This window comes from Delphinapterus leucas, chromosome 13 (assembly GCF_059928025.1).
Source record: "Delphinapterus leucas isolate spDelLeu-1000000601 "Yukka" chromosome 13, BTC_Dleu_Yukka2, whole genome shotgun sequence".
Taxonomy (NCBI): domain Eukaryota; kingdom Metazoa; phylum Chordata; class Mammalia; order Artiodactyla; family Monodontidae; genus Delphinapterus; species Delphinapterus leucas.
The window spans coordinates 64,914,268-64,926,929 of NC_143141.1; the positions used below are offsets into that span (position 1 = coordinate 64,914,268).

Here is a 12,662-nt window from a genome sequence, read left to right on the forward strand (position 1 = left end):
CGTGGTTAAGTGCGCTTGCGCAGGATCAGCCTTCCGCGCACGCGCTCTCCTCGCGCTTCCGGCTGGCAGAAGTGTGGGAGGCGGGGCATCCAGGTCCCTTGGCGGCTTCTAGACGCCGAGCTCAGCTCGTCTACTCTTGCTAGACTAGGAGGTAAGGCCGACCCGTCCGCCGCCGTAGCGTGCACATTGACACACACACGCACGCACACACACACACGCACACACACCAAGGCCCCCACTAGGTTGTCAGAGGTCTGGGGACGGAATTCGAGTTCGTAATGAACATTTGCCCTTTTCAGGCGCCGGACTTGGTTCCGAGTCGCCGCCTCCTGGGGTTGACAGACCGGGTGACCCGGCCGAGGCCTGAGACGGCCTCGGGCCCGGCGCTGCGCTGCCTTCCTCCAAATAGCCGGTTTACCCGGACCTGCAGCGCGCGCGGCCTCTGCCAGCTGCGTTCCTGGACCGCCCGGCGTTGTAGCTGAATCTTTGGCCGCGGGGACCTGGCCTCCCGCCGCCACTTCATCCCCGTAGGAAGACTCTTGGAGCCTTCCAGTGTGGGATCTGTCTGCTGGGACGTTTTGACCTCCTCCTGGGGCAGGTGCAGCAGGGGAAGCGGAAGGGTGCTGTGCACCGAGCAGTGGAAGAGGAAAAAGGAGGATGGGTTGTCAGGCCCGGCTGGTGTTTGATCTCGGTGCTTCAGTTTTCCCGTTTATGGAATGGGTTAATGACGTGTTTTGCTAGGCATTTTCCTTCTGGAATAATGCCTTATTTGCAATATTTATCTTAATTTTCCTTTGAACCCATTATTCATTCTTCCTCACCAAGCATGACTTCCCTTTGTTTTTGTTTGCACCCGTATCCTTTAAAATTAGGTTCTCAGGTTTTGCCTCAAGGAAGTTATGTAAGTTTCCTCCAAATGAAATGAGAAGTAAAGCCTTATTTTTCATTTCTTAGTGATTACATTTGTTAAGTTTGACTTTTAATATTAACAAGTTCTTACAAGTATTTTAAAATTGTTTATTTAAGGTGTGAAATTAAAACTTCAGTAATGGAGTTAGCCCACAGTTTATTGCTGAATGAAGATGCTTTGGCTCAAATCACTGAAGCGAAGAGACCAGTTTTTATCTTTGAATGGTTGCGATTTCTTGATAAAGTCTTGGTTGCTGCCAACAAGGTATGGTATTACTTTTTTTCTAGCTGGGTTAACATATATAAAGACTATTATGTGTACATGATTTGTAAGAAAACACATTATGTTTTGGAGGTTGTGGGTCATTTGTGGAACTTGAGAATATTACACTGTACTGTAGTAAGAATTTGTCTGTCCTTTTCTATTCTGTGGCAAAACCCAAACCTCGTTTAAATCCAGCTTATTGCCTGGATAGAGACTTCATGTTTCTACCTGGACATCTGAATGTGAGTGGAGAAAAACATGATTATATGACTGCTGTCACTTCTTTTTTTTAAATAAATTTATTTATTTTTAATTTTTATTTTTGGTTGCGTTGGGTCTTGCACGGGCTTCTCATTGCAGTGGCTTCTCTTGTTGCAGAGCACGGGCTCTAGGTGCACGGGCTTCAGTAGTTGTGGCACTTGGGCTCAGTAGTTGTGGCTCGTGGGCTCTAGAGCACAGGCTCAGTAGTTGTGGCATACGGGCTTAGTTGCTCCGCGGCATGTGGGGTCTTCCCGGACCAGGGCTTGAACCCGTGTCCCCTGCATTGGTAGGCAGATTCTTAACCACTATGCCACCAGGGAAGCCCTGACTGCTGTCACTTTAAATTCATTATCTCCAACATCAAGTGGTCCCTCAGTGCTGTGTAGCAATTCCAATATTTTCACTTGTCTCTCTGAAGAGTTAATAATAGGCTTTTCTTTCTTTTTCCTTCTTCCTTCACAATCTTTTCACCCAAGTTACTTTTCGTTATTTGTGTGTTTATTTTCTGTCTTTAAAATTAGATGCTGTCTTTAAAATTAGATGCTTTCCTCAAACATCTGAGGAAAATTTGGCTGTCTGCTCAAATTTTAGAGTGAGTAGTAAAAGTTTTCTGGTCAGGGTGAAGTGTGCTTCACCATAGACTAGTCCAATTCTTTGAGGAACCCCTTTATGTTTTTCTGAGCTAGTCATTCCCTATAAGAGACTTTTTTACTCTAGTGTCCTAGGGTACATGACTAGCTGGCTAGGTTCTAGGATTTGGGGGAGAAGGCTGGGGACTTCAACATTCAGTGTCTAAACTTTTACTTAATCCCCCTGTTTTCAGTGCAGTTTTCCCAGCCCACAGTTGTGCCCGAGCTCACTAAGTTCAGGATGGAGGAGAGAGATGTGGGAGTCTTACAGCTTCTTAAATAGACTCTCAACCATTCCTTCCATTTCTAGGCACAACTTTACTGTCTCTTCCATAAGCATTTGGGGCCTCAAAACAAGAGCAGCAACGAACAAACATGAGCTTTTCAGGGGTCCTCTGTTGGAAGTTGGGGCTCTTCTTAACTTTCCATATTGGGGATACCTGGCTTCTATATTTTGCATTGATTCTTTTTCTGTTTTCTTTGCCCTTTTATATTGGTGCTTTTTTTTTTTGGTTGCCCTTTAGTATACTTTTAGTTTCTGGAGAGACAGAGCTAATGCATGGATTCATTTACAGTCTTTAACTAGAAGTTTCTATTTTCTCTTAAACCCACTCCAGCTGGTTATTTGTTGCCTCCATTACTCTGAAACAGGTCTTGTATTGCCCAAACCAACAGTCAGTATTCTGTTTTAATGGAGCCGTCAGCAGCTTTTGACATAGCTGATCCTCTATCTTAAAGCACAAAATATCTCTTTTTGTTGTGAAATTGAAAAATACAAAAGAGTATGTAAAAAGTATATCCAAATTATGAAGCATAATAATATGAACATCTGTACACCCTTCACCCAAATTAAAAAATAAATTGTTATCATTACTGTTGATGCACAGTTGGTGTGAAGTTTCTCCTATTTGTGGTTCCCAAGACACTATTTGCTTTTAATTCTACTCCTGCTTCACTAGTTACTCTCATTCTCTTTTGCTGGCTCTTTCTCAGTCCTGGGCACTTTTTTTATTTTTATTTTTTAAAAAAACCCCATCTTAATCCTTCAGTGATATCATCTAATCTCATGATTTTTACTGCCATCTATGTAGTAATGATTCCCGGATATCCAACTAGCTACTCCACCTCTTTCTCTTGAATATCTAAACAGCATCTCAAAGTTAACATATTTAAAACTAAGTTCTTGATTTCACTGTCTCAAACCTATCCTTTCCCCAGTACTTTCTATCTCAGGAAATGACCGTATAATCCTTCTGGTTGCTCAGGTCATAAATCTTAGAGCCATTCTTCACTTCCTTCTTTTTCTCAAACTCCACATCATATTTATCAGCAAATCATATTGGTTCTCTCCCCTAAATATATCCAGAGTTCAGTTACTTCGCATTACTTCCATTGTTACCACCCTCATTTCTTGTCGGATTATTGCCACAACTTCTTAAGTGCTCACCGTGCTTCCAGCCATGTACCTTGTAGAGTATCCTCAGCTCAATAGTCAGAAAGACCCTGTTAAAGCATTTAATCGTGTCCCTCCTCTGCCTCAGACTCTCACTGAGAATAAAATACAAAGTTCTTACAATGGTGTGTGAGGCATTGCATGACCTGCTCCCTTCTATCATTCTGACTTCATCTCCTGCTACTTCCTCTGTCTTATTTTGCTCCAGCCACACTGGCTTCTTGCTGTCCTCAAGCATGCTGAGTATGCTCCCACCTCAAGGCCCTTGTACTTGTTCCCTGCCTGGAATGTTCTTCTCCCAGATATCTGCATAACTCACATCTTCACTGCTTTTCAGAGATGCCTTTTTCTTACTAATCTGTATAAAACAGGAAGAACTCACAGTATTCATCTGTTTATTTGGTAAACTCTGTTTCTCCCCATTAGAATGTAAACTTCATGAGGGCAGAGACTGTCTATTGTAATCACTCTTGCATTTGCACCCCAGTACCTAGAATAGTGCATGGCATATAAGTGTACAGTAAGTATTTCTTTAATGGATGGATGAATTCCCAGCATTGATTACGAGTAGATCTGAATATTTCTTCTGTTGCCTAGAGCTCTTCAGAGTTTCTTTTGGTTTCCTTTACTGACCTATAACTTTATGAACTACTGACTTTGCTTTTACAGGGGACCCTAGCTGAGTTCTAAGATGTCAATTGTCCATACACCCAATATTTTACATCCTTTGACTGACTGTTGGTTTTAATTTTTAATAAGTCAGCATGGAAACTTTTTGGATATAGAGTAGTCACTTTTATTGGCAGCTAACTTTGTGGAATTGGAGGAGAATGAGGAGAATATTTAATCTAGGAAAGAACGGTTCATTTTTTTACTGAACTCTTCCTTATCTTGAAAGTTCTCATTTAGGGTTTTATACCTAATGTAATATAGATTTTAATTATTAGAGTGCCTTAACTGTTAAGTATTTTTAAATTTTCACTAAAAGGTAACAAAATTATGTATAAGAAAAAAACTGATGATCTTTATTTTTTATAACAGACTGATGTAAAGGAAAAACAGAAAAAACTTGTTGAACAATTAACTGGATTAATAAGTAGTTCACCTGGACCACCTACGCGAAAATTGTTAGCTAAAAATCTTGCAGCCCTTTATAGCATTGGAGATACTTTCACTGTTTTTCAAACACTTGATAAATGTAATGACATTATCAGAAATAAAGATGACACTGCAGCCTACTTACCAACAAAACTGTAAGTACTTACTTTGAGATTGACCTTTGAAACTTGTTTTTTCAGAGTAATTTATCTTAATAAGGGCCTGCTGATCATAAAGACCCCTGTGTAGATGGAACCTGAGATATGCTGCTGACAATAAAAGCTCTAAGTAGGTCTGGGAAAGGGGTTCTATTTCAACATGTGCTCCATTGCCCCTGGGACTTTTAGCAAACTACAGAGAATTGGTATGATGTCAGCAATTTGCACAGGGGTTTTTGGTAATTTTGGGAGGAGATAATATTCTTGGCTGGGATGGAAAGAAAAGTAAAGATTTTCTAGGTGATGAGATTGAGGCAGGAATGGGCAAACTATAGCCCACAGGCCAAATCCAACTTGCCACCTATTTTGTAAATGAAGTTTATTAGAATACAGACATGCTCCTTCATTTAGGCGGTGGCTGCTTTCACGCTTAAATGGCAGAACTGAGTACCTGAGACAGAGACCATTTTGCCTGCAAGTTTGCTGACTCCTAAATTAAGAGCTTGACCCAATTTCAAGCCCATACCTGTGGCCTGGGTCAAGGGCAGACATTTTGAGAGCAAGTTTTGAGGATAATGGTGTAGGGACGCATACTGTGAAAGAGTCAAATAAGAAAATCAGGAGTTATTATAGTAGTGAGGGGTGTTGTGGGCGGGAAAGTAACGCCTGAATAAACTTAGCTGTGGTGTGACGGGAGAGCAGTGTCAACAAAGCCTTCTCAAAGAAGCATCAGCCAAAGAAGATCAACCATCCAGGAAGGAAATTTGGAAATGAGTCAAGTAAGGGGTTAAGATGGGAAAAGGGGAAAATGGATGTGACAGGTCATGGACTGGCAAATTTTATGGAAAAGGCCAGATAGTAAATAGTTTTGGCTTTATGGGGTATCATCTCTGTTGCAACTACCCAACTCTGCCATAGCTGGTATGTAAATAAATGAGTACAGCTGCGTACCAATAAAACTATTTACAACAACAGGTGGCAGGCTGGATGATGGGCCAGATTTGGCCTGCAGGCTGTGGTTTGCTAACCTATTTTCTAGACAAAGGAAACTGATAATTGGAAACAGAAGTGGCTTATTTATACCTTATATACAGTGCTTACAGAAAGATACAAACTAGTGGGGGGAATAAGTTGAGGGGAAAATGATGAGTCCAATTCTGGGCATGCTGAATCTGGAGTCCAAGTGGGAATATCCAAGTGACAGTGTGTAGTAAGCAGTTGGAAATCCTGGTCTGGATTTCAGAGACCTGAGCTGAGAATGTCATTTTGGTGAGTAGAGAATGAAGATTTTAGAGTAGGCTGAACCCTTTAGTATGGATAAAGTTACCTAGGAAGAGTATTATAATACTGTGTGAGAAGAGAAGATAGCAAGGATACAACTTTAGAACACCAACATTCAAGGAGCCAGGACCAGTATAATAGCTTAGAGGAAATGGAGAAGTATTCTGAACCCAGACATTGATTTTTAGGTCTGTTTTCAACTTCATAGATATGTTGTGATTAAGTTTTGTGTTGTTTGGGATAGATGTAGCTCTCAAAAGTATTAGAAGAGATTAGAGTGTATTAGTGTTTTCCAGTTTATTTTGGAGTTTGAAGCTGTGTTAATAGTTTTGTGATTTAGTTCTCTGCCACTTGGCAAATCCACACGTAATTTTATAGTTCTGGCTAAGTAGACTTTATTACATATTATTCATACGTATTTCCAGTGGTTTCATGGGTTCTATTTAGGAATTCACTAATATATTCTGGCATGTGACCTCAGTCATTTTTAGCTTTGTTATCAGCCTATAGGGTATTGAAAAAAGCATGGGATTTGGAGTCAAAGAAGTGAAGGTCGATTCTCTGATTCTACTGTTAATTGCTTGTACGATAGTAAACTATATTTAATCTCTCTCAGCCTCAGAGTAACTTGCTCAGGACACATAGCTATTGTGTGACAGGTTCTAGGATTTAGGTACAGATGTGCCAGACTCCAGAGGATACACCTTTATGCCCAGCTCCTGCTGCTAAGCTAAGCTCAGAGCTATTCACTTATTTACTGTTTACATGAGTGATGGTAGGGTGATTTCCCTACCATGGGAAGAGATGGGCTGCTGTTACATTTCTTCTTCTATGTTGTCAGGTGTTCTGTTAAACCCATTTAGATTAAATTTTACAAGTAATTGCTTATTATTATTTATATATTAAGAGGCAGACACTGTGAGCAATACAAAAATGTATAACCTTCTCTGTTTCTGGACTTTACATTTCCGTTGGCAGGGCAGGATAAGATATAGACATATAAAATGGTCAAGTTGCAACACAGGAAACGATATAATTTTGTCAGAATGAGTGGTTGACATTTTACGTATAATGAGAGAAGGGAGGGATCATTGTGGATGGACATAATTTGGAAAGTCCTCAAAAGGAAAGGTTGGGTTTCTTTCCAAAGGATGGGTATGAGTTGTTATGTAAATATATGTTTATTCTCTTATTTTCCTAACAAGAATACAATTTGATTATCCATAGTATCTGTTACAATTATACAGAATAAACAAGGTATTCTTTTTTTAAAATTTTTTAAAATTGAAATATAGTTGATTAATGATATTGTGTTAGTTTCAGGTATACAGCAAAGTGAGTCAGCTTTATATGTATAGATAGTTTTCAGATTATCTTCCATTATAGGTTATTACAATATATTGAATATAGTTCCCTGTGCTGTACAGTAAATCCTTGTTTCTTATCTATTTTATGTATAGTAGTTTGTATCTGCTAATCCCATACTCCTAATTTATCCCCCTCCCCCCCTTTTCTCCCTTTGGTAACCATAAGTTTGTTTTCTGTGTCTGTGAGTCTGTTTCTGTTTTGTCTATTGGGTTCATTTGTATTATTTTTTAGATTCCATATATAAGTAATATCATATAATATTTATCTTTGTCTGACTTACTTCACTTAGTATGATATTCTCTAGGTTCATCCATGTTATTGCAAATGGCAATATTGCATTCTTTTTTATGGATGAGTAGTATTCCATTGTATATTTACACCACATCTTCTTAAACCAGTCATCTGTTGATGGGCACTTAGGTTGTTTCCATGTCTTGGCCATTATAAATAGTGCTGCTACGAACATTGGGTGCCTCTGTCTTTTCGAGTTAGAGTTTTCATCTTTTCAGGATATATGCCCAGGAGTGGGATTGCTGGATCATATGGTAGCTATATTTTTAGTTTTTTGAGGAACCTCCATACTGTTTTCCATAGTGGCTGCACCAGTTTACATTCCCACCAACAGTGTAGGAAGGTTCCCTTTTCTCCACACCATCTCCAGCATTTATTATTTGTAGACTTTTTGATGATAGCCAAGAATCAACAAGGTGTTCTTGAAAATTAAGGATTTGTGGCCAAAAGTGTCCTGCACAAATACAAATTGATTTCTGAAAATAAGAAAAATATTATAAAATTATTAATCTGAACAGTGACTGGTGAAAATGTCACTTCTTACAGGGCTGCAGTGGCTTGTGTTGGAGCATTTTATGAAAAAATGGGGAGAATGTTAGGCAGTGCATTTCCAGAAACAGTAAATAATCTTTTGAAATCTCTGAAAAGTGCAGAGGTAAGTTTTACAACAAATATTATTTAAATGTTTTGCTTGTGGTGGGAGTTAGATGTTAGTTAAAAATATATGTTGCCTTTTTTCTGTCAGTGTAGTACTTATATTGCTTAGCAAGAGGGTAATTTAAAATTACTACTTGCAAAAAAATATTACTTGCCCCTTGTTTTAATGTACCTTACCTCATATTTCAGGGAGAAGGGAAAGAATGCTTTACCTTGACAAAGAATAGGTTTATGTGTTATTTTATTTAGCCCTAGGAATATTTTTGTACTGCCATATTATTTTTTGTGCCATAGCTAATGTATTAGTTTCCTATGGCTGCCATAATTACCACAGACTGGGTGGCTTAAAATAACAGAAATTTATTGTCTCACAATTCTGGAAGCTAGAAGTCTGAAATCAAGGTATCAGCAGGGCCGTGCTTCCTCTGATAGCTCTTGGGAATAGTCCTTCCAAGCCTTCTTAGCTTCTGGTTGTTGCTGACCGTCCTTGGCTTTGGTGGTATTCCTTGGTTTGCAGATGTATCTCTCCAATTTCTGTCTCCATTGTCATATGGTGTTCTCCCTATGCATCTGTGTTTTGTGTCCAAATTCTTCTATTATAAGGATACCGATCTATTATAAGGATACCAAATTCTTCTATTATAAGGATTAGGGTCCACCCTAATATAGTATGACCTCATCTTTATTTGATTTCATCTGCAAAGACCTTATTTCCAAATAAAGTCATGTTCACAGGTAACAGGGCATAGGACTTGAACTCATCTTTTGGCGGGACAGTATTCAATCCACAGCAACTAATATGAAGTAAAAATAGTTCTGTTTTGTCATGTCAGTTTGGTATTACTTCTGAAAATTCCTTGTTCATTTGGGGTTAACTAAAAATAGACCAAGCACTGGTCTCATAGTCTAATTCTTTGTCTAGGAAAGCTAAAGATTTCTTGGACAACACCTCTTCTGGGAACTGTCTATTAATTTATTAAGCAAGAATTGAGGACATATTCTCAGGCATTAGGCATATAAAGATGAATAAGATCTACTCCCTGACCTCAAAGAGCTTACAGGCTAGTGAAAGAAATCTGTGTTTGAATAAGTATACTATCAGAAATATGAATCAAGCACAATAAGAGTATAAAAACAAGAGTTCAGAGTAGTCTCAAGAAATTGATAGTTTGGAGTATATCTGTGAGAAAGTTTTTAAAATGTGTTGGATGTTTTCTTCCTCTTTTAGATGGTTTGTATTCTTAAGTACTTTTTACTTAACTTTTCACATTCTGAAAGCTTGGATCCTTGAGGTATTATATTGAAGCTTTTGAATTTGTCATGTTCTCATTATTTGCACTTCAACAGATCATGGAAACATAAGAATATGTTTACTTATTGTAACCTAATTTCTCAAATAATTATTTTGTTGAAGTTAATAATTATTTTTACCTTTCAGGGACGTTCTAAAATACTTTTTTATTTTTCATTACTTAACTGTTTACCTTTAGAGGTAAGACCATTAGGCCCAGAGAACTTTGGTCTTTTGGTATGTTCTTATTTAAACGTAGAATTTGCTTTATGTTCTTTTCTAGTCTCAAGGGCGAAGTGAAATCTTAATGAGTCTACAGAAAGTTCTAAATGGACTGGGTGGTGCAGCAGCTTCCTGTCATCGTGATATTTATAAGAATGCCAGGTCTCTCTTAACTGACAGGTCAATGGCTGTTCGATGTGCAGTTGCCAAGGTTAGTGCTCGGCTGTTCATAATGTTGCTCCTTATCCTGCTTGCTCTGAAACAGTCAATGATTTTTTTTTTTCTTTGAAAGTTTCAAAATAAGGTGGCATGATTTTGGTTCCCATGGATTAGTTTCATTTCATTTTCTAGAATTATATATAAAATGGAATCAGGTGGTATGTGCTTTTTTTTTTCTTTTTGCCTGGCTTCTTTTAAACAGCATAATTCTTTTGAGATTTCTCAGTGTTGTTACATGTATCAATAGTTCATTCTTTTTATTGCTGAGTAGTATTTCATTGTATGGCTGTGCCACAATTGGTGGATTCCTTCGCCTGTTATGGACATTTGTGTTGCTTCCAGTTTTGGATATTACAAAAAAAGCTGCTGTGAACATCTGTGTACTAGTTTTTGTTATCAACACATGCTTTCCTTTCACTTGGGTAAATACCTAGGAGTGGAATGGCTGGATCATATTTTAGATTTACATTTAATTTTTGGAGAAATTGCCACTGTTTTCCAAAGTACTGTGAGATTTCCTCATTCTCCATGTCTCACCAACATTTGGTATTGCCAGCCTTTTTAATTTTAGCCATTCTTATAGATATGTACAGGTATCTCATTGTGGCTTTAATTCGCATTTCCAGACTAATGATGATCATATTTTTAGGTGCTTATTTACCATCCATATCTTCTTTGATGAAGAGTCTATTCAAAATTTTTGTGCATTGTTTTATTGAGTTATTTGTTCTCTTATTATAGAGTTTTTTTAACATCTTTATTAGAGTATAATTGCTTTACAATGGTGTGTTAGTTTCTGCTTTATAACAAAGTGAATCAGTTATACATATACATATGTCCGCATATCTCTTCCCTCTTGTGTCTCCCTCCCTCCCACCCTCCCTATCCCACCCCTCTAGGTGGTCACAAAGCACCGAGCAGATCTCCCTGTGCTATGTGGCTGCTTTCCACTAGGTATCTATTTTATGTTTGGTGGTGTATATATGTCCATGCCACTCTCTCACTTTGTCCCAGGTTACCCTTCCCCCTCCCCATATCCTCAAGTCCATTCTCTGGTAGGTCTGCGTCTTTATTCCCATCTTGCCCCTAGGTTCTTCATGACTTTTGTTTTTTTTTTAGATTCCATGTATATGTGTTAGCATACGGTATTTGTTTTTCTCCTTCTGACTTACTTCACTCTGTATGATAGACTCTAGGTCCATCCACCTCACTACAAATAACTCAATTTCATTTCTTTTTATGGCTGAGTAATATTCCATTGTATATATGTGCCACAGTCAGAATGGCCATCATCAAAAAATCTACAAACAATAAATGCTGGAGAGGGTGTGGAGAAAAGGGAGCCCTCTTGCACTGTTGGTGGGAATGTAAATTGATACAGCCACTATGGAGAACAGTATGGAGGTTCCTTAAAAAACTAAAAATAGAACTACCATATGACCCAGCAATCCCATTACTGGGCATATACCCTGAGAAAACCATAATTCAAAAAGAGTCATGTACCAAAATGTTCGTTGCACCTCTATTTACAATAGCCAGGACATGGAAGCAACCTAAATGTCCATCAACAGATGAATGGGGGCTTCCCTGGTGGTGCAGTGGTTAAGAATCCGCCTGCCAATGCGGGGGACATGGGTTCGAGCCCTGGTCCAGGAGGATCCCACATGCCGCGGAGCAACTAAGCCCGTGCGCCACAACTCCTGAAGCCCGTGCGCCTAGAGCCAGTGCTCCACAACGAGAGAAACCACTGTAATGAGAAGCCCGCTCACGGCAACGAAGAGTGGCCCCGCTCGCCGAAGCTGGAGAGAGCCCACGCGCAGCAACGAAGACCCAACACAGCCAAAAATAAATATATAAAAAATAAATTTAAAATTAAAAAACAAAAACAAAACCCAAAAAACCCAGATGAATGGATAAAGAAGATGTGGCACATATATTATAGAGTTTTGAGTCTACTTTGTAGGTTCTTTATTTCTGTATCAGATATGTGATTTGCAAATATTTTCTCCCACTCTGTGGTCTGTCTTTTCATTCCCTAAATAGTGCCTTTCTAAGAAGAGAAGTTTTGAATTTTGTCAAAGTCCAATTTATCCGTTTTTCTTATATTAATTGTGCTTTTAGTATTGTATCTAAGAAAGCTTTTCCTAGCCCATACTTTCTCCTATGTTTCCTAGTTTTATAGTTTTACACTTGGATGTATGATCCATTTTGAGTTAATTTTTGTATATAGTGTGAGGTATGAATTGAAGATTTTTTGTTTTGGTTTGGTTTTTGCACATGGATATTCACTTGTTCTAGCACCATGTTGAAAAGACTCTTTTCTTCACTAAATTGCCTTTGCACCTTTGTTGAAAATCAGTTGTCCGTATAAATGTGGATCTAGTTTTGGAATCTCTATTCTGTTTCATTGATCTGTTTGTCTATCTTGATGTCAATAACACTTTCTTGATTACTGTACCTTTATAATGTCTTAAAATCAGGTAGTGTTAGCCCTCCAACTTTTTCTTTTTCAAAATAGTTTTGGCTATTCTAGGTCCTTTGCATTTCCATATAAATTTTA

The 12,662-nt window shown here is 38.5% G+C and overlaps 1 protein-coding gene across 5 annotated transcripts in view; it reads left to right on the top strand.

The window, feature by feature from the left end:
- Positions 1–48: 48 nt before the first annotated feature.
- Positions 49–12,662, top strand: part of HEATR5B (HEAT repeat containing 5B) — a 92,047-nt gene continuing 79,433 nt past the window's right edge. The window contains exons 1-5 of one of the 5 annotated variants that reach the window (XM_022574088.3): positions 49–151; positions 1,027–1,174; positions 4,559–4,770; positions 8,260–8,368; positions 9,945–10,094. In XM_022574088.3, the coding sequence (XP_022429796.1) occupies positions 1,049–1,174; positions 4,559–4,770; positions 8,260–8,368; positions 9,945–10,094 (597 nt within the window). In that variant the 5' untranslated portion in view covers positions 49–151; positions 1,027–1,048. Of the gene's footprint in view, positions 152–215; positions 599–635; positions 902–1,026; positions 1,175–4,558; positions 4,771–8,259; positions 8,369–9,944; positions 10,095–12,662 lie in introns of those variants that run through there. The other 4 variants (XM_089923270.1, XM_089923271.1, XM_089923269.1 and 1 more) reach the window with 4 other exon arrangements.